This window comes from Poecile atricapillus, chromosome 3, assembly GCF_030490865.1.
Source record: "Poecile atricapillus isolate bPoeAtr1 chromosome 3, bPoeAtr1.hap1, whole genome shotgun sequence".
Lineage (NCBI taxonomy): Eukaryota > Metazoa > Chordata > Aves > Passeriformes > Paridae > Poecile > Poecile atricapillus.
In genome coordinates this window covers 104,633,551-104,655,735 of record NC_081251.1, presented here as the reverse complement: position 1 = coordinate 104,655,735, position 22,185 = coordinate 104,633,551, and the positions used below count along the sequence as shown (strand labels likewise).

Here is a 22,185-nt window from a genome sequence, read left to right as displayed (position 1 = left end):
GTCCTTTTGGCACTGGATAGTGCTGAGGCCCAGGCCCCGGTGGGCCAAGGGCTTGAGCTCCTGGGGTTTGTCTGGGTGTTTTTCAGTCCAAAGCAGGTTTGCACAGATCCAGGAAAAAAAGAAAAAAAAGGTCCAGGGAACTCCTCTGCCTCAGCTAGCTAAAACTAACTAAAAGCCAAAGAGAAGCTGTGTCCCGCTGTCTGTCCGTGCTGCAGAGAGCACAATCCAGGAGCAGGATGCACGGGGGGTGAGTTTTCTTTCAACACAAGCTGCGCGCTTCTTCTACCCCCCTTTGCTCTCAGAGCCAGTCTCAAAGGTGAGAGGCCCAGCGAGGAAAGAATGTGGTGAGTCACTGGGACATCAAGTGAGCTGTACTCCCATAACCTCAGCACATCTCCTCTAGCCTAGCAGGTCCTAGTCTCACATTCTCTGCTTGTTTTTTTTTAAAATTTAACTTATATAACATTAAAAAAAACCACTGTATCTACAAAAATATATATAAAGAATTAAAATATGTGTTCACAATTTAAAAAATACAATCAAAATGTATCCTCAAATGTACATTAAAATATCAGAACACTTCATCCCTACTCTACTATATCCCTATACTATACTACTATCTCTATACTATATCCTACATCCCTAACTCTAAACCCTAAAGCATTAAACCTATTCTTCAACCACTCTTCGGAGAGGCAGAAGCTTCTTCCTCAGCTCTGAGGAAAGGGGGCTCTTCTGGATGGGAGGCAAGGACTTTATGGGTAGGAGCACACATGAAGCATGTAGAGAAAAATTCTTCGTAAGAGAGGAGCCTGTCAGGTCTGCAAAATGGAAACACAAAGTGTAACAGAGAATGCCGTGCAAACCTAAAGCATCTGGAGCTCCATATTTCATGGGAGAGACTTTCTGCAAACTTCTAAATAGCTGCACAGGGAAACATGCTCCTGCCTGCAGCCACTTGAGGCAGGCCAGGGGACACCCTGCCCCACTTGCACAGAGCTACCACAGGAACAGCCTGGCCTCTGGGCTGGCCTGGGACAGCAGGGAGCCCAGAGCCCTGGGCTGTGCAGCCATGGCTCAGCTGCACATGCAGCCTCCTGCTCCTGGCCCTGCCCCACAGCTGAGCAGCCCTACAGCTACACGGGGCACTGGCAGCAGCACAGCTCATTGCAGGGGGCACATGCAGGGCAGAACTGTTCCCTGGGGGTGAGCACAGGCTCTCTAGGCTGGCACAAGACCCTGCCTCCTGCCAGAGAGCAGCCCAGCTCCCACCCCTCACCTGTGTGTGAGGCTGAGCCCTGCTCAGCCTTCATCTTGTCCTCAATCTGGAGTTGCTTCAGGCCCCCCATGCCTTGACTAGGAAGGGCAGTGGAGAGAGTGGGGGCGGATGCAAACCCTTCCTCAGGATTTTGTCGTTGTTGGCACAGCAAAAAAGTCACGTCCGGAGGTGTCCAACTCAGCTCTTCGTCAGCTTCCTGGAGAGCATCGGTTCCTCACCAGCCCAAGATGCTGGAGAGGTTTTCCCGCACATGTGGAGGCTGGCTGGCAGCACACTTCCTTAGCTTGGTGCCCATCACCTCGTAGAGGGCAGAGGCAAGCTTGGTGACCACAGTGCGGACATTGGCGCTTCGCACGGGCAGCGCCTTGTTCCCCAGGAAGGACCAGAGCACAGGCAGGGCGTAGCGCTGGACAACTTCAGGGCTCCTGGGATAAACCCATTCCACAAGCGCTGCCGGGAGAGAGACACAAGCTTCTTAACCACCAACCTTAATGCAAACAAGGATCTATTTCTAAGTTTTGCCTCTTGGAAGCCTCTCTGGCTAAGATCAGAGAAAGAGCACACAGACTCCCATGAGCCAGAAATGGGCAAAGCAGCTGATCCTCCCAGAAACAGAACCACCAACTCCCCAGGATTAATTTCTCCAAGCAGGGCCTTGTAGCTGTGGCAGACTTTCTACTTCTACTAAACTACTTTATGATCTGTTTCTGCAGGGACAATGCCTGAATATGACAAATTGCCTTTTATTTCCATTAAGAACTTGTCTAGACCCACACTGAAAATCTGGACACGCACCGTAGAGAAGCAAATGTGGGATTCCTAGTAAAAAGGATAATTCCATTTTTGTGACGTTTGATGTCAAGTGCCAAAAGTCTAATCTGGCTCTTCCCTTTGCTCAGTGGCACACAGTAAAGGGCAGTATTAGACCACACTTCAAAACTTCAGCCCACCAGAGGTGGGTGCTGCTTGACACTTGGAGTAGAAACATCAGTGACTGGCTGGTGTCATTGGCAGAATGCTTTTGTGGCTTCCAACAAACAGCTGTTCCAAACCCCAGGGTGTCTTAGATAATGACCCAGACCCCATTGCCATGGCATCTGAACATCTCCAGATTTTAATGGCATTTCCCCTCCCAAAGTTAATGGCATTTTTTCTTACAATGTGCACTGAAATAGAGGAAGAGAGAGAGAAAACTGTTACCCAGGGGACTGCAATTTAACCAAAACATGAGTGTTTTCTCACATTGTGTCTGAAGCATCCTCTCTGCTCATTTTCTGAACGGAGCTATATCAAACACAGGCAAAAATTGACTACCAACAGGTATCTTGCATGGAAGATATGTCTGAGAGATCAAAAACTGAAACGGTCTGGAGACCATTCTCATTTTCTAAACAGGCAAAATGTTGTGTAGGAGCCATTTATTATACTGTGGTGGAAGAGACTTCATTTTCTCTATGGTGTTAATTCACCAGTAGTCATCAGCATTTCAACAGCTCCTGGAAGTACCCAAAACCAATGCTTCTAAGTGGGAAAAGGGTTATGGTATCCATTTAAAAACGGGGGTTCACTTGAGTTTAAATGCAATTAAAGACCTTGGTCAGTATGGAAGTTGAGAAGAGAAAGAGCTGTGTGTTCCTGCTAAAACTCAGAGAGCGCATCTGCTCTTTCAAAAGTAGCCCTAATTTATGTTTAATTCCTTCATTTGAAAAAGAGATCAAACTAACTGCAAAACTAAACTCCCTATTCCTGGAGATCTACTTTATTCAACTGCTCTTTAACACGCCTTTGACATTCCCAATCGCTGAACATGCCCGTTTGAGATCCACAATGAAGACACAAAGTGTATTAAACCTTGCATTTAAAGATGCTGGCAGAATTAGTGGTGGATTTAGCCCCAGTTAAAGCAAGGCCATAAATCATCTTCTCTACTATATATTGAGATGATCACGTTTCCATTCCTCGGCTGTTGCTGCCATAGCAAGCTCCTCTGAGGAATCAATTAGCAGCTGCATTTGTAGCATTTTGGACAGCGCTGACATAGGAAGACACTGTTTGCACTCCCTGAAATGCTCAGCCCAAGGCCACTTTGACAGCACAGGCAGGGAGCCTCAGCACTCTGCTTCTGCCCCTCTGCCCACAAAGGCTACCCTTGCACTAAATCTCTGCCTCTAATATGTGTGTTGAGTTTTGACCTAAGCTGAGAGCCCCAGGCCCTGCAGGGTTCAGCCTCAAAACCTTCCAAGAGCAAAACAAGGATTCTGTGAGTACAAAACACACTGATCCCCTGAAACAGCATTTGCCACCACTTTCCCTCAAGGGTCACAGATGCCCCTGAACTTCCAAGAGAGGAGCCAGCTAGGGTATTTTTAGCCCTTCCCTTTCCTGAAGGGGGCTTCTGAGATGCCCCAGTGAGAGCTCAGCCACGAGGCCCAGCACTGCCCCCGTCTCAGATGCTGCACACCACGGCAGCAGCCAGGAAAACGTGCCCAATACACCTGCCATGGGTGTTGGGCAGGAGGGACAAGCTCAGCAGGTCCTGATTTGGAGGAGCTACTCTACTGTCTATTCACAGGCATTCCCTGTACATTCTTCCTTGGAAGACCTCTTGGCTTAGAAGGGTTGGCCATACCTGTGATACGCTCTGTGACATCCAGCAGAGCTTGGCCACTCAGTTGACTCCATCTGTGGCCAAACTCTTTCATCAGTGATACTCTGTCTACAAGAGAAACACACATTTCTGCTCACTCTTCGAGGTCATAGGAGAAAGGACAGTGAGGTTGGAAAGGGCAGGGGCAAGCCCATTTTATAAAATAAAGTCAATTTCTGCTGATTTTTGAATCCTTTTCTTCTTTCCTTCCAGCCTCCTAGGGAGGGTTTTTAATTCCAAGAGAAAAGCTCTCCTTGCACAACTGTAGATCCAAACTTGTCTGCTCTACCAGGAGCTATGTTAAACATTTCACATCAGTGACCTCAGGAGTTCATTCACATGTACGCTGTGAAAAGGGTTTGCATCCCAGAGCATAAATGAATAACCCCATACTTGGAACACAGAAAGGCACTGAGTCAGGCAGTTCATGAGCTAACAGAGCAGCTGAGGTGGAGAAAGTGGAAACTGCCCTGGAAGACCTGCCTTTTTAACACTTCATTTCTCACGCATATTCCCCAGTGCGGCATTTTCAGAGCTGACATAAATCTGTGTGGCAAACGAATTTGCAGCAGCCCTTGCCTACGTAGCTATTTGCTACAGCCATCTTGCACCATGCAAAACAACATGTGGAACAAGGCATCATTGACACCTGGATTTCTACCTGTTTGTTATAAGGAAATGAACTTGGTGAATCAAAAGTTCTCCTTTGAAAAAAGAAGCCAAAGAAGAAAGGTGGGAAATGGGCAGCTAATGCCTATAATGCAGAGCCTTCCAGGAGGCTGTTCTGCCATAGCTCTGATGGGCCTGTGCCCCTCCATGCCAACAGCAAAGCTATTCACCTGGGAAGTCAAATGGGGCCCAAGCAAACTCCAAAACCCCCTTGGCTCTGAATTCTAGCAAAGCTGTAGTCCAGGACTTCCTCTTCAGACAAGCAGCACAGAGCCAAGGGCTCCTGGGACCTTTGGGAAATGCTGATGCACATTCAAGCCTGTTGGGGGACTGGTGTGTAAGGACTGCAGCTCCACAGCTTCTGGTGGATGTCAGCTGCAGCGTTCCACAGACAACAAGAGCTATCAAGGCTCTCAGCATTCTCTTGTGTGGGAGAGGCAGAGACACAGCTGAGGAGAGTCCATGTTAGGGGTCAGCCTTACCTAAATGAGAAATGGCTTCTTCCAGAGCTTTCACAGCTGCAGAATGAACCCCGGGATCCTTTGAGTTCAAGTTGTTTGTAATTCCTTCCACCAAATGGATGATCACCGGGCTCAAGTTATCTTCCAGGATGCCTATTATTTCTGCCAGCACATCCAGTGCCTTCTGCTTCACCCTCTTGTGGCTGTCAGATATTCTCAGGACAAAATAATCAAAAATCTGTGGAGAGAACAAACAAAATGACAGCTGGATTACAATGTCCTTGTTTGAAGAGGGGATGTGGACATGTGCACTCAGCAATGTAAAAGATGGATGTGATCCTTTTGGACAGGTCAGCACTCGCTTGCACAATTTCACTGTTTTCCTGGGGACCACTCACTGGAGTGGTTGCACAACCTCATGCTGGTTGAAAGATTTTCATCTATTTTGAAGCGGTTTGGGTGGGGACAGAATAATTCCTATGGTGTTTCCCTCCACCTGTAAATCATTAAATTAAATAAATAAATTAATTTATTAATTCAAAAAGATGACCTTTGCTTTAGAAGTATGGAACCAGATATTTACAGTGCTCATTTTTCTGTACACTTGCCTCAAGTACTGAGGGCAATTTTGATATTGCCAAAACTATGGCTGGAGGAGATCTATGTTTTCTTTTCCCTGTCTCTATCTCTGTGTCTGGAGAAGTGCAGGGCTCTGATCAACTCTTCCAGGAACCACACCATTTGTCTAACTAACACGTAGGCTTCTGAAATTTAATGTGCTGTACAGCTCTTCTTAGAGCAGGTTCTGTCCCTTGATAGCCACATTATCAGGCACCATTTTCTAGAGAAAGGGAAAAAGCAGCTTCTGGGAGGAGAAGGTACAGATCTGTTCTTATTCATTTTCCTCCTTTTCCAGAGAGAAGAAAAGGACCCTCCAATAAGGTTGAGCACCGTCTTTCCCAAGAGGAATAGGGAATGGAAATGAGTAGCCAGACGTGTGCCTGTGCAAGACAAGATGAAGTTTACAGAAGTATCCTTTAAAACCATCTGGGTTTAATCCAACCCAGCCTGATACTTCTCCATCCAAAGCCATGTTTTATTTAAGGAATAAATGCCATGCTTTCAGTGCCGCTATTCCCTTCACTTAACCCAGCTGCGAGTAGGAGACAACTGAAGCTACAGCAGCAGCAAACTCTGTCATCATCTGATGAACAGCATCAATAGGCACCTGCCAAACAAATACAGTTGGACTGAAAGAACTTGTTCTGAAGCCTGGACCTGAATGACATTTGTCTGTGTAAGAGGGACCAGTCTGGCCCAAACTGCCAGGATGTAGTGCTAAGACACACGGAATGAACTTCACTGCTCCAGGCTTGGGAAAGGAGCTAAAGGAAAGGAACAATGAAGATACCCTACATACTTGGACAATGTTAGTGGAGATGAGCTGGGGGCGGGTTTTGCACAGCTCGAGAAGGAATGCCACTCCTTCCAGCCGTGTCTGAAACCCCTTGGCTTCCAGGAGATCGTAAAGCTTCTGGAGCGGCTCCGTATCTTCCACAGCTGGAGGTAACGTGACCTGGGCTTTTGCACGGTGTAGGAGGCGTCCCTCAGAGGTAGACTTCACCCTGGAAAATAAAACCAAATTAGAACTTGGTGGTGGTAAGACCTTCAGTTAATGGAGAGCAAAACATCTCGAGGAGCATTCCTAATGATGTGATTTCCAGCTAGAAAATCATGAGGCTCTGAAAAACAACGTGGACCTCATGACAATCATTACATGAGACAATCTGCAAGTAACATTCTTGACAGTGCTCACTCAGGAAAACCAAGGATGAGATATATCTGATCTACCTTCAGATGGCTTCCCAGGCACACAGGTCTCATTGCTTTGTGGGGAAAGAGAATTTAAACTTGCAAGTTTAAATGCCTCCTCATATGGGACATGTGTGTCTTATAATAAGGAAACTCATCACTCTGGAGAAGTACCACTACAACAGGCATGACAATCTGTAACAGTAGCTCAGATGTCCCTGAACAGATGAACAGAGGCTTATCTGAAGGATCCAGGAAATCAGTAACAGAGGTAAAAAGAGAAGGCAGACATCCCAGCACTATGCTAACTTTATGTTTGCTTCCCCAGAGACTAGATCCACAGCTTAACAAACCCACAGGGGACAATTCTCCTGCATCAACCTGTCTCTTCCATGAGCATTCCAAGATCTTAGCTATGCTACTGAGGCATGTGGTCACTCTTCTGCCACCATTGAGCATGACAGAGCTAAATAACTCTCCTCTGTTATCACAGGAGAACAGGTACAAGTGGCTCTGCCCCTAGCAGAAAGGACAGCAAGGACCAAATTGCTGTCTTAAATTTGGACTGCAGTACAAGGGGAAATAAACCAAACATGCTGTCCATCAAGCAAACAGTGTGAAGGACAGGAATATCATAACAAAACATCCACATTGAGACACCTGTTGACCAATGTCGCTTAGGAATTGCCTTGATACTTACTACTCAAACTTGGTACTGTTTGAGAGTAAGAAAGCCATGAATCAGCCAGGCCAAACCACTTGCATGGGAGCTGCTTGTTTGGGGAATGGCATCTTGTTTCGTGACTGGGACTTCTCATCAAGACACCAATCTGAAAGAGACTCCTCTCTGATGAAAAAAACCAACCCTGATTGAATTTACTTGTCCCAAGTCAGGCAGCAGAGACACAGCCCTCTCCATGCCTCCACAACACTGCCCTTGCCAGTGCACTGCATCGTCTGAGCCACAACCAATGGGTGTCTTTTTGTTGCCCAATTCCTGTGGAAACCTCTCCAGAGAAGCTGTGTTCAGTGTAATGCAGAAGTAGCCAATTTTTATCATAGAGCATTTGTAGGGAATGGAAAGAATCTCTGGCACAGGTCATCTCCCCCAGAAAGAGTTTCCTGAGGAAGGACATGTAAAGCTTGTCACGTGCTTTGTCCCATCTAACAAAAGTGCTCAGTACCGTTTACTAGAAGGCAATGTGGCCTGGGGCTTCTTTGAGGAATCGCTGCTCTTCTTCACCGGCTTCTTGACAGATGGGCCTTCACCCTTCTGGTTTTCCATCTCCTACAAAGACATAAAGAAACCCCATGACTCTTTAGAAAATAAGAAACTCCCTGTTTAAAACACAAGTTAGAACCTCAGGATCACGGCTACCAAGGCTTAGGGAGACATTTCCTAGCTTACAGAAGGCAACAGACCAGAGATTCAGTGATGCCAACTCTTTGTTCTCAATAGCCCAAGGCAGGTTATGGGTGCTGCCATACTGAGCAGCACTCTAAAATCCCAATTTCATTAGGCTTGAGCAGAAATGGGAATAATGCAAACTGGTAGGCAATGAGTGTTCTTAAAGGAAGCAGCAGAAAACTTTGGACTCTCTGGGGGCTGGCCCATTGTGTTGGAAGTTGATTCAACACTCGCTCTCCCTGTTCCTCCACAACATCACACTCTTCTATAATGTAGATAAGAAGAATAAAAAAACCCCACAAACAAACAGATGGTTTTCCACTGGATGCTGCTGAATTCCAGCTCCAAAGAGCTTGAGAGCAGGACAGTATTCCCAGCAGACAGACAGTAATTGTAGTAAATGGGATTGATGTACATTTTTTGCATATTTGGAAATTTTCTTGTATATTTGGAAATTTTCAAGGCACTACTACGTCCAGTGTCTTTTGCATAGACTCTGTTATCTTCAGAAGCACTACTCTTACTTAATTCCTTTACTGGGGGCACAGTAGGGAGAGCATGGTGAGGGGTTACACTTAAATGAAAACCCTTTTTCTCCTCTTCCCCTTTCCCCTTTGTGATATTCAAAATATTCAAAACCCCACTTTTTCCTTAAGAATATCAGTCCATTTGTAGTCTGCAGATGAACTAGCTGAGGATTAACAGCTCATTCCCAGGAGCAAAGAGATTCAGAAGAATGAGATAAAGACCGATTAGGTATGTTTGATCTCATATTAGCAGTGGCAATCCTTGCACAAAGGAGTCATTTCTCCTGCCAAGCACTTACTTTCTTCTTAATTCTTGTCACAATATCTTCCAGGTCACGGGTAGAAACAGATTGCTCCAAAAGCCTTTTAAATTTTGGATGACTTAGCATCATCTTCACCATCTCCTGTCCATAGTGCCTAAGGAACAAAGGAAGGGAAAGAAAGAAAAGTGAACAAACATAGGAAGAGTGTTAACAGAAGAGACTGATACCTTAAACTCATCAGGTGCAATCCTTGTATATGAAGGCATTACCTACTCAGCAAAGAGAGACATTTACCTCCACTTGTCGCTGCACAGTGCTGTCAGCTGAACACAAGAGGCAAGAGGAGAACGTGGGGCAACAGAAAATACCATTTCATTCTGAAACTGTGTGTGTGCTTCTGTGGGATCAATGGATCCCAGGGAACAAGCAAAACACATCTGCTTTGATGTCAGAGCCTATTAGCAGTGTCTTGCTTGCACTGCACAATAATTTGCCTTCCTTTAACAGGCAGGGAAGCCAGGACAAAACACCTCTTGCTTCCTATTGATTATTCTATACCGTATGTATGGACAGGGGCAGCTAGTTGCTCCTGTGTTCTTGGCAGCTATTAATGGGAATTTAATCATCAATGCAAAAGAATTCAATTATCAAAGTAAGGGGATTTTGGTGGCTTGGGTTGATTTTGCCACTAGGAAACCACAGTGCTCTTCAAGAACAAATTTGGAGGCCATTCAGCCACAGATAACAACATTATAGATTTCTTCAGAATAGGTTTAGAAAGACTGAATACATTGGCTAAAGACCCCTGAAGTATTTCTAGGATAATCTTAAGTTAATGAGAAATATACATTTGGGATCCTTCAGTGATGAAAAGTGGACAACACTTTGGCTTTGTGTGGTGCACCTAAGGCCAAACAAAACTGTTAGTCTGGCTAATCTGAGCTTTTCTCATCTCAGCCAAGAATTCTTCAAGTCAGAGGAAGCTGGCAATGCTCCTTCATGCTGAACAACCTCAGGTTACCCAGTACAATCATTTCCCCGGGGAACCCAGAGCACTGGTCACAACAGCAAGGCTGACAGAGCTCAAGAAGGGTTTGGACAGTCCTCTTGGGCACATGGAGTGTCTCTTGGGGTGTCCTGCACATGGCCAGGAGCTGGACCTGATGACCCTGATGAGTCCCTTCCAACTCAGCGTATTCCATGATTCTATGCCCCTTATCCACATGGAGAGGTAACATATTATTTCCTGTAGTTTCTACAATTTTGTGGGTTTCCCTTTTAAAGCCAGACACCAAACAGATTTCCTGTTTTAGGAGGTGAAATGAAGATCGTTACCTTGTGTCCTTGTGACAGTCCTGAGCAAGCTTCCCCACCACCTGTGCCAGGCTCTCAGCCCTGGGTGTGCCTGCGAGCTTCGTGACTCCAATTTTCCCCATCAAGGACAGGAGGAGTTTGGCCGCACACTTCCGCACCTCAACGTAGCGGCTCCTGGGAAGAAGAGAGCAAACACTGGGACACAGGGAGAAGGAGGCACAGCAGCACAGGCCTTGGCCACAGAATGCTCCCTGTCCTTGCTGGGCAAAGGAGGCCTGGGTTCTCCCTGCAACTTTAGACACCTGTAGGAGGTTCTGTCCTCAGATAAACACAAAGTTAGCATTGTACAGAAGGACTGCCTGCAAGGAAGAGGGAGGAATTCAGTCTCCCTGCATTATCTGATGCTCAATTTCTTTCCCAAAATTTACTCTGAGAAAGATTAAAATATAGATTACATATGAATAATTTAGAAATTAATGACAACTCATGCTGACCCATCAGAGACACCCACTACACAAAGCAGCAGCAGCAAGACTGAGGCTGTTTTCTCCCATTTATCCCCAATTCTAGAGACCTCTTGAGAAAAACAAATGCAGGGAAAATGCCCCATGCTGTGGGGTGTGAGGTTGCAGAATATCCAGCAATGCTGCCTGTTCCTTCTGTGAGGCTTGGCAAGGGATACATCTGAATGTTTTACCCTATTCCAAAGCTGAGGAAGGGGTGGCAGGCAGTTCAGCCAGGTTGTTCTGTTCTAGAGACTGTCTCTTGGGAACTGTCAGACCCAGCACCAACACTTAAGCAGCATTTGCTTCAACTGTCCCATGGCAGTCGGCCTGTGAAGGCGCCTGTGAAGTGATTCATCATCTCAAAGCTAACGTGAAACATCAGTTTGAACAGAAAGTAAAGCTCTAAGGCCAGGACAGTCCTACAAGACTCCTTTTGGCAGGAACTGCACCTGCTGTGCTGTCTGTGCCCCACCCAGCACATTCTCTCCCATGTGCTCCATGCCCCAGCAAGTCCCCTCCTTCTTTCTCAAGCTAATGGCATAATGAGGATGCATGGTTTGTCCCAGGGCCTCTGTGCTTAGCACAGTGAAATATCAAAGAGCGCTCACAGCTACAACTTCAACTGTCCCTCTTCCCACAAAAGCATGAGGCTCTATCTGTAGCCTTTGCAGGCACTTTCATTTCCCCACCATTCACCAGTTCTGGGAAGCTCTGACAGGCTGGGAGAATTCCAGGAAGCAGCAGGAAGCTGAGTCAGAGGAGGTTTAGGTTGGATATGAGGAAAAGGTTTTTCACCCAGAGGGTGGTTGAGCACTGGAACAGGCTCCCCAGGGCAGTGGTCATAGCACCAAGCCTGACAGAGTTGAAGAAGCATTTTAACAACAATGTCAGGCACTTGGTGTGATCCTTGGGGTGTTCTGTGCAAGGCCAGGAGCTGACCTCGATGCTCCTGATGGGCCCCTTCCAACTCCCCATATTCAACAGCTCTGTGATTCTGTGAACTAATAGGCTGCAGGAGGGCAGAAACAGGTGACAAGAGGAAAGAAGTGAGGTTGATGGGGGAATGAAGTCACTGACTTCACAGAAGATGCAGGATGCAGGAGCCTTCCCTCCCACCATTCCCATTCTGTCTCTCATCCCTTCCCCCATGCACACATCAGAAGGTGAAGGAGATCACTAAAAGAAGAAGAACCTACTTGGCTCCCTTGTCCATGAGAGTAGCCAGTGCTCGTGCAGGAGTCACATTCTCCACCATGATCCCCAGGGTCTGATTGGCTGCTTTCTCAAGAAACTCTGGGGAATTCCAAACCATCGGGAGCAGGACCTGAGCAATCTCATCCACCTCGGAGTCCATGTCCTTCTTCAAGGCTGCAAAGAGCTCTCCAAGAGTGACGATTGCAGCATAGGACACCTTGGAGCGGAGGTTGCTCACCTGGGGAAGTGATGAGAGAAACGTAAGAATCACCTTGAAAAGAAAACCAGTGGCCTTAGACAACAGTCCCAGGAAGTGACAACACCTCCCACTGTTTCCAGAGAAAGATGAAAGCACAATAAGAGCAGGAGAGCATAGGCACACAAAGGCATTTAGTCTGGCACCAGTTTCTGGCCTCAGACCTGCTGATAGCAGGGCTAAAACCAAATCATTTCAATTAACTCTTCTATCATCTCCACCCCTTTGATTTTAGGCCCGTTTATTCGGAAACAAACAAATTAAACAAGGGCTGTTAGCAAACGATAAGGCACAAGTCGTAAAGACAAAACAATCATGTGCTCCTGTTCAAAAAAGCAACACCAGTAGTTCAAGAAAGTAGCCAAGAAATGGAAAGCACAGACTCAAGTCTACAGACTAATTGGCAGTGTTGAATTACAGCTCAGGACAAGATTAGGACTCTGGAAAATAATGTATTTAGTGTCTCAGTTTGTGCATTTGCACCTTGCATTACAATGACACCTTACTCAAAGATGAGTGTCAGACAGTCAAACGACCAGGAAATACAGCTACATGCACACACAGATCCTAGCTGACAGACATTAGAAATACAAGGTCTAGAAACAGAAATGAAGGCAATCCCTGTGCACACATGGATATGAACATGCACATATCTACTCTACACACCATGTATGAGGTTACGGGGGACAATTCAGAAGAATGTTCTCACCTCGCTGGTAACTGCCAGGCAAATTTCACGAAGTCTACAAAGGACGACTTCTGAATGGGACCCAGCCAGCTGTCCGATGCTGGAGAGCGCCTTCTCCTTCAGCTCCCTGAAAGGCAAGTCCCAAAAAGATTGGTTTTTCTCTCCACCCAAGAACTAGGCAGCACCCTCTGAAATGACCAGGCTGGCAGCGCAGTGGGACCTCAGTGGGAGGTGCTTTTCAAGGAGCACTTCAGGAAATTGTGGAACTCATGGCCACAGGATGCTGTGGCTGTCAAAAGCATACACAAATCCAAGAGGCAAATAGAGGGGTTTCAGAGTCTTCATTTGTGGCCATTTTACAAGACAGCCTTTCTGAAACCTCTGGCCCATGAAGTCCGTGTTTCACTGCTTGGAAGCTGTGAGACCGGACCAAGCAGCTGTTTCCTGTCACCTCCCTGTACCTGTCCCTGAGACACAGTCCCATGGGGCTGTTTCTGGGGCTTTTTGCTTCTTTACCAGCCCCAGCAGGCAGTTCAGCAGTAAGAGACTGCACTGGCACTCTGGAGCTGACTTTCCACTCTGCAATCCAGGCCTGTCTCTCACCCACTCCACTCCTCCTCCACATTGCCCAAAAAAGCAGCAGGATGTCCCAGAAGATTCCACACCTGGGCAAGAACAGCTAAAACTCTGGCAAAACCCACTACCTAAAACAACCCCCACAACAGCAACATGTTATTGAAAAGGTGCAAACAACTCCATCTCCCAGCACCTGCTTTGTGCAGGCCCTCAGCTACAGGAAGGTTTGTGAGGCATCAGGGCTGCAGCACAGGGCTGGTGATTGATCCCACAGGAACCCCTGAGTGTCACCCAGACCCCCCCACAACTCCAGAGGCTCTCTGTACCTCACAGAGCACCAAGGAGAAATGGGGAAGAGAAAGCAGAAGAGAAAGGACAAAGCAAAGGTGACTTCACAAGGAGATGCATTGTGGCAGATTTTTCATGTTTATCCCAGTGGGAATGGAGTCCTTATCCCTGTGTGAATGAAGCATCCAACAGAGAGTGGATGCTAACCCAGACATCAAAAAGACAACCAATACCACTCAACATCCATCAGGTTAGCACCTCTGGGCCTTCTTCTGTCTGTGTCAAATTTTGGGACACGATGTGAGTTTTAACCAAGTATCTCAGACCCATGTGATGTGGTGAGAAGGAAAAAGTTGAATTCCAAAAGATTCCTAGAGGATTATATTTCTTTTTCCTTCTCTTCTGCCATGAGACCTTCAGGAGTAATGACAGGCTGAGGGACTTGAAAGCACAAGTCAGGCCATTTCTCAGAAAGAGGAACTCCCTGGAGCTGCTTCTGGCATTCAAATGCAGGAGGTCCCAGGGAGACCCTGTCACCTGCCATTGCTGTCAGCAGTGGGACCAGAGAGAAGAAATCTTACTCAGTCCCACTGGGCCAGTGCTCCAAAGCACCCAAATCTCTACACTCAAAAGTGCTGCCATCCTGCTTCTGCCTTCAGCCAGCAAATCATCTTGGCCCACAGCTTTCTCTCTTCCCTCAAGATTGCCTTTGCAGCTCCATGGAGCAGCAGGCAAAGCGAGCAAACAGCAGGGACCTGCTGCAGCTGGAGCACTGCTGCAGACCAAGGCCAAGAAAAGGCTGCTGTCAAATCTTTATCCTCCCACGGCTCTGCAGTGGTTTCACTGGTGCCCCTTGGCCCTCTGGGCTGTCGGGGCTCAGAGGCACTAGCAAGATACACTTCTGAGCTACCTTAACGCTAAGAGGGAGACAGAGTGAACGGGGCCTTTCTTACCAGTCATCGCTGCCCAGCAAGGAGAGTGCCTTGAGCAAGGCCTGCTGTGGGTCACAAGAGGCTGTGTCCTTCTGCCTGTTCCCACGCAGTGGCTCCTCTCGACGCTTGGCACCAGAGGCCGTCTGCGAGGTCACTGTGAGGAGAGGGTCAGCCATGAGCGCTGCAGCCCCGGGCAAGGCACCCCGCCATGGAGCGGCCTGCAGCCCCATCTCCCAGCCAGGCTTCCATGTGGGACAAAGTGGCACTGGGTCAGACACTTCCCTGCTGCCTGGCTCCTTGGGCTGCTTGCTTTCTCCCAGCCCCCCCAGCTGGGCACAGCTCCAGGCTAAACCTGACAGCTGCCCACACAGCGCCAGCTCCCAAGTGCCACAGCTACCACAGGCAGCGGCAGCTTCCTGAGGCCGCAGAGCTCCCACTGCCTGCCAGACAGCGCCCACCAGCAGGACTTGCTACCCCAGGAGGGAACCCCTCAGCTGCCTCTCTTGTCTCAGCGCCCTGATTTCCCCCAGCCCCGACAACAGAGGCACTCTACAACTCCCTGAGGAAAGACCTGCAGCTGCCTCGCCACAGCACCAAGCCAAGCCTGAACAACCCAGCCCTGCTGGGCCCGGCTGAATCCCCACGGAGCAGCTACCAGGGAGCAGCGATAGCTGACCCTTCACTCCTGACCGCGCCTCTCTTCCCATTGCCTTCAAATCTTCTAGACAGCAGGCACCTGACTGCACATACATTGTAGCCTACTGTTGGCCAGGGAGTACTTTATGGATTTTGTCCTTTCCAAGCATCATGAGTCTTTGCTCTTTCAGAGGTACACACACGCTGTATTTCAAAGCTGCTGAAGTGTAATTTGTTTGTCATCAAATGGATGTGTTTGTGAACTCAGCAGTGCCTAAGCCTTCATTTGTGGAAAAATGCCATTTCCAGCCTAGACAGTTGATATAAAAGCCTTCCAAATGCAAACTGAGGACAAAAATATGCAAATACAGCTGCAAATTGTTGCCACACACATGCTCTTGATAATCAGGTGTCCAGGCTTTGACTTAATTGAATTTTTTGGCAAGAACAAAAATATACAAGGTATGAGAAAAATCAGATGATAAATGCGTTTCTTATGAAACCCAATTGTCATCAAAAGCACTGTGCATCCAAAATTTCATGTCATGCACTCAATAGCTCATTTCCTAAAGTGTAGGTGAAAACATCAGAGCTGTCTACAATGATGGACTATAAACATTGCACAGAACCCAGATGAACTGCTCTAGATTCTGTAGGGTTTCTGTGCTACCTTGCCTGTTCTCACAAAGTATACCATAACATCAAAAATATTCAGACAGGGGCTAACGTGGATGTCACTGATGTACCCCAGACACTGACATCAGTGATGTCACTGCAGAAGTGTGTAGACATACACATCTAGGTTCACTATGAATGGAGAGCCACGTCAGGCTAGTTCTGGTCAATTCTCAACATGGAAGTAGCACCTCTAGAAAGGAGCATTCCAAGTAACATTCCTAGCTCCTTTCTTCTTATCTCATCCTACCTGGAATGCTAGCACAGGCACTCTACCCACAGGGGAGAGACAAGAGCTACTAGGGACTATCTGCTGGGTATTTACTGCAGGCAGCAAACAGCCTGGGAGCACCAGGCAGCCCCTCCTGGCTGTCACCTGCTACATACGGCCACTGTATTTGGCTGGGGTGACACAGGAGGCACTGCTTGTTCCCTCTTGGCATTGCAGGCTGTGGGATGGCAGCAGTGAGGAGCCACTGGGCACTTCTGGGAGCAGCAGCACGACTGCACCAAGCTGCTGACTGCCATGCAGAGACAGCCCTTGCTGGGATAGCAGGAAAGCTGTCTGCAGAGCCAGACAGCAGCACAGGCAGAGGGATGAGATGGTGAGTGGACAACTGATTGTGGTGGTACTCGTAGGTGCCCAGTGAGCACACCCTGGCACACTGCCCCACAGTTTATCCCTGCAGTTACAGCTGCCTCCTGCACCAGTGCTGTGGTTTGGATTATCAGGAGGGGCAAAAGCCAGAGCTTAGGCCTTTACCACGACTTTATTCAGCTCAACTTTCCAATGGATCTCTAAGAACCAACTGCTCCACTACTGCAGAGCTGGACTAACTCAGAAGTACATTTGCTGTTCATTCTCAGGACAGGCTATGGATTCAAGATTCCAGGTGTGCTGGGTGAGGCAGGTGGCAGTTTGTGCTCCTTGGGCAAGGAAAAACCCATGTAAGAAAAAGCTGCCTCAGAGCAGGCTTACCTGAGGAGTTGCGTGGGAAGCTGCCATCCCCGTGGATGGTGGGCATATTGGGCAGTGAGGGCACGTTGTCCTGCTTCCTTAAGACCTTCTTCAAGGCACTACCAGGGTGTTTTCTCTGCACACTGGAAGCTGTGCCATTGACAGGCAGTAGGCTAAAGCCTGTGGGGAGACCAAAGAGGAGCTTGTAAGTGGAGGCTGCGGCACAGGGTGACGATGGAAAGGGCCAGAAAACTTGCTGGACTTGGGTAACATCTCTTTGTTATCCCAAAGAACTTCAAGTATAACAGTGGCATGCTAACGTGGCACAGTGATCACAGAAGTTTGGCTTGGAAGGCACCTCTAAGCACCATCTAGTCCAACCCCTGTGAGCAGGGACATCTTCATCTAGATGAGATTGCTCAGAGCCCCATGTAAATTGGATTTGAACACCTTCAAGCAGCTTCTCTGAGCAAACCCTTCCAGTACTTCATCCGTTCATTATAAAAATATTCCCCCTAGAATCTAACCTGAATCTACCCTCTTCTAGTTTAAAACCAAATTGCAGTGATGCTTCCCCGAAGAAACAAGGAAAACCCAGTATTGCTTTGCTTTTGTTTTCCTGTTTCAGTGTCTGCCTGGGCAAGTTACCAAATGAAAGTGCAGATAGCCTTGCGTGATGCCCTTGGGCTGAGTGCTGCCTCCTAAGGTCCCTGCTGCCACCCTGGGGGCAGCACACACAGCACTGCAGTCAGAGCCCCTCAGCCAGGATTCAGTCAGGAATGCTGCTTGCTTCCTGGGGCTACAACAGAAGCACTGGCTCAGGGCTTCAGCACAGCTCTACAGTGCCAGCTCCTCAGCAGGCTGTGGCAGCAGAAGAAACTCTGCTGTTTTCATTATAAGCAGTTGAATTTTGTTTCTTCTCAATTCCACCATGGCTGAGAAGCATTCTTCTGGACTCCCCTGCCCTGGAGGCTGCTCTCCAGGAGAGAGTCTGAAGCCCCAGTCAACTTTGCAAGACAAAATTCTCTACTCTGAAAGACTTTGGAGATGACGGTGGGAAGCTGATATTCTGTTACTGAGTCAGTGAGGCCATGGGCATGACTCTTCCTGCCTCTGTATTTTTTGGGGGGGAAAGGAAAGAACTCCTCTTCAAGCTTCCACTCAGATGCAAGCAGAACAGCCTGACTGCAGCAACGCGCAAAGGGCAAGCAAGTGGTCAAAAAGGACCACAGGTGTAGTCTCCACTTACTTGCTTCTTCTGCATCCCCAGTGTCAACTGTCTGTGGAGGCAGCTGCAAGGATGTTTCTGTTTGCCTCCTTCTCTTGAGCTCCTTCTCAAACAGCTCCATTTTCTTCCGCTCTAAGTTCTTCTGAGCCAACTTGCACAATGCAGGACAGACCTAGGTGCAAAGGAAATACATCACAGATGTAAGCAGAGACACCCTAACCAGACACAACATCTCATCAGGAGCACAGGGTCCATAGAGTGACACAGTCTTTAATGCAGCTCCATATTCATTCCAAGTGTTTCAGAAGAATGTCTTCTACCCTCACCTTGCCAATTACACACAGGGAGGTGGAAGACTTTAGGGCCACAACCTTACACTGCTCCAGCTGCAACCTATGACAGGAAGCCCTGCTTGAAGCACCAAAGTCATACGAGTGCTCCAAGACAGGTGAAGAGCTCACATGACCAGTGAGCAGGCAGTTCAGTTCCTACAGGCCATGGCAGCAGAACAAAAATCATGTGCAATACGCAGCAAGAAGGGGTAATTAGCTCTTGCTTAACATTCATGGCCAGGAATGGCAGCTGTTTCTCACTTCCTGGCTTCTGAAGAGCTCAGCTCTGAAGGTCTCTGAAGGACCTCAAGCAAAGGACTCATGTGAAAACAATTTGCCGAAATACTGATATTAATGAGCAGAAAAACTGAGAAAGAGAGGGCTGTGAGATACAACCAGAAAGGTTACCACGAAAAATCAAACTCTCATTTTATTTTTCAGCCTTGCTTACGCTTAACATTACAATCTTTGCTTCTCTGCTTCCGAGGGTGCAATTTGCACACATTCACTGGTCTGCAGTTTGCTCTGCCATTCAGAACTTCTCTAAAATGACCTTGGCACCTAAAGAATGCTTCTGGCATGACCTTAGCACCATCTCCAAATCAGTCACCTTTTCACCACTAGTAAAAGCCACACAATTGCTCTTTAAAAAGCAAATATATTCCAAGAAGAATCCCCGTCCCTCAGGAATGGAAGACTATGATTATCAGTGACATTTTGGGCCAAGCAGTAAGGAAAGGAAGTCTGCTTAGCCCTGTCTTTAACCCTTACCTTTCCAGAGCTGTCCCTCAGGTCTTCATCACTCATAAGACCAGGACTGGTGGGATGATCTGTCCCCTTGGCTTGGCTCAGTGGGAGGCCTGGGAATGGAAGGAAAGGTTGGTGTAAATTTCTGTCAGACTTCAATCCCTCAAAAACACCATGCTGGGCAACAGGCAAGAAAGATTCCAGATTGCAGAGGTCTCATAAAACACAGGGATTGTGTATAGAAACCTCCTGCTCCTTAATTGGAAATTTTACAACGATTTTCCCGCAAAGGAGGTTTCCCTATTTCTCCCAGTGCAGAACCAGGCAATGTCCAATCATCCCCTTATACATCTCAAAGGGTTCAGCTCAGAAAGTGCCCCAAAAAAAGGTTTTCTCCTTCAAAGGCAGGAAGAAGGACTGGGAACATTTCCCATTTCATACTCAATCCCTGCTTTTTCTCTACTAACTGTGACACTGGAAAGGCTGCAGGGAGATAAAGGGGAAGTGCTAAATGGAGAGGAATGATTCCTTTTCCTGCACTGCATTTCCAGGGCCGCAAGGTACCACTCCAGCTCCAGCCACTCAGCACTTCACACTGGAGGACTTTTCACTGCACCACCAGAGCACACTCCCAGTGACTGGGGTCTTGAATTGTCCAGTGAGCCCATCAAGGAATTGAAATAAATTTAAAGAAATTTTTGAAAATAATTATTTTTAACCAAGCATTCAAAATATCATTCTGTGTCAAAATTCTTAAGGTCATTTGAGGACAGACATGTCCTGTACAAACCACCTTCTTCAGAGTCGTCATCTTCACTCCTGCTGCTGGATGTGGACCTTGAAAAAATGGAAGACAAAAGAACAGATGAGGAGAAAGAACGAGAAGGTAGGGAATGCGTGTAGCATGAAAGGAGGCAAATCTTCTTAGCATGGTCACTCTGATGAAGGAGGAAATGCAACACAGAAACTAAACAAGATGCAAAGCTGATTCATTGTCCTTAAGCTCTCAGTTGCTGGAGTCAGACAGAGCTGGCCAAGCTCCGGCTGAAACACAGCAGTCATTCTTCAACTTGCATCATAACCCCCCAATTCTGCTGTCTCTCCTTTTGGAGCCAAGTGGCTCCTACAGCCTCTCTGAAGCAGCAAGAGCTGCTGAGCAGAGACACAAGTCTCTATGGAGGGCAGCTCCTTTTGTACTGCTGCCGAAGCTTGACTTTGCCTGCTTGTGCCTTACACTGGTGACAGTCTCGTGCTCCATGTGGTCAGAGCACTGCTGTCTCCTGAGAATGATATAGCACCTCCTTGATCTTTCAAGAAGAGAAAGGCTTTTTCACACGCAGCTGCTATGGAAGGATATTCAGATTGCACTTTAAAAGCCCTACAGAAGATTTTCAGTGTGAATGATACTTCTGTGACTCCTTCTATATTGTTATCACTCAGATAAGCTTGACAGCTACATTTTCTCACACTTCTCCAAGCCAGTATCTTTCCATCAGTTATAGTCCTATTACTCTTCTCTAGCAACTTTCCTTCTTTGATCTTAAGCCCTCACCGAAATATTAAACATCAATTGGATAATACATCTATACCCCAAAACTTCTCTGGGATCTCATTTCACAGTCGAGGTCCAGCACAGAGAATTTGCACCTTAGGTTTACTTTGGGATCCCTTTTCTTTCAAACAGCTGCCAAAACACAATGATCTCCAGAATTTGACAATTACATCTATGAAGTAATTGATTCCCAAAGCTGGTTTTTATCGCCTTTGTTTCTGTAACTCTCACTCAGTTCTGTGTTGGGGATTATCAGTATATTTCTCAAAAAAAATAAATTATAATTTTATAAATGTTGGCACATGAACTATGGCACCTGATTTTAAAGGCATGAGCACTGGAATTTTCAGACACCTTAATATTTGCCAATATTTGTCCAATCATATTCTTGTGGCTGCAGAAGTTGACAGTCAAGGATCAGAGTATTCAAAGATCTGCAGCATCCAGACCCATGCAATACAGTTCCCAAATGACACCACAAACATTACAGAGGGAATCAATAGCCAGGTCCAGAAGAGGACCTATCTTGAGGAGCTTTTCAGTCCTGCCTCCTCTTCCCCACCAACACCTCTGCTCTTGGGCCATATGGTGGTGGGTTTGACATTGGGCTGGATCACCACAGATAGGGCCAAATGCTGAACACACAGAGGTTTGCCTAAAGACATGGGAGAGCTGACTGTGCAAAATAACCTCACAAGATGGGAAGAGCAAGGTGAACAGCACGCTGGAGCAGCAGACACCTTGGCTTACCTCATCTCCTGGGACTCTTGGACATCCAGCTGCAGAGAGCTTTGCAGAGACCCTGCAGCACTGCCAACATAGGGACTTCCTGCCCTGCGTATCGGGGGGATCAAAGGCAGTCCCAAGGATTCCTTCTTCATATCCCCTTCAGTGGGATACAGTAAGGAAGCCTGCAAAGAGTCAAGTACAATGCTCACATCAAGCATCCAGTCTTGTCCCCGTTCATGCCTCAAGACATTTAGCCATGGTTTTCACTGGAACCTGGCATGAGAACAGAAATCACACTGATGGAGTAGCTTGGGCCAGCATGGGGAATGCAAAGGGAAGTGCTGAGGGAGAACCCAGAAACCCTTCAAAGTCCTCTCCTGCTATTGATATACACTGAAAATGTGAAGTCTGCACCACACACCCATTGCAAAGATATCCTGAAGCGCAATGTCCAGCTGAGCTCTTCCTTGGCTCAGCTTCTTCCCTGGGTACACGTCACAGGGGAAGC

The 22,185-nt window shown here is 47.4% G+C and overlaps 1 protein-coding gene across 1 annotated transcript; it reads right to left on the bottom strand.

The window, feature by feature from the left end:
• Positions 1-1,493: 1,493 nt before the first annotated feature.
• Positions 1,494-19,456, bottom strand: LOC131577702 (TOG array regulator of axonemal microtubules protein 2-like). The gene is made up of 13 exons (XM_058835748.1): positions 19,421-19,456; positions 18,339-18,489; positions 17,111-17,269; positions 14,842-14,974; positions 13,046-13,151; positions 12,083-12,318; positions 10,402-10,554; positions 9,103-9,220; positions 8,053-8,156; positions 6,477-6,681; positions 5,078-5,294; positions 3,909-3,995; positions 1,494-1,729 (listed from the first exon to the last, which is right to left on the bottom strand). The coding sequence occupies exons 1-13, from the start codon at positions 19,454-19,456 to the stop codon at positions 1,494-1,496; spliced, it is 1,941 nt and encodes a 646-aa protein (XP_058691731.1).
• Between the last annotated feature and the right edge of the window lie 2,729 nt (positions 19,457-22,185).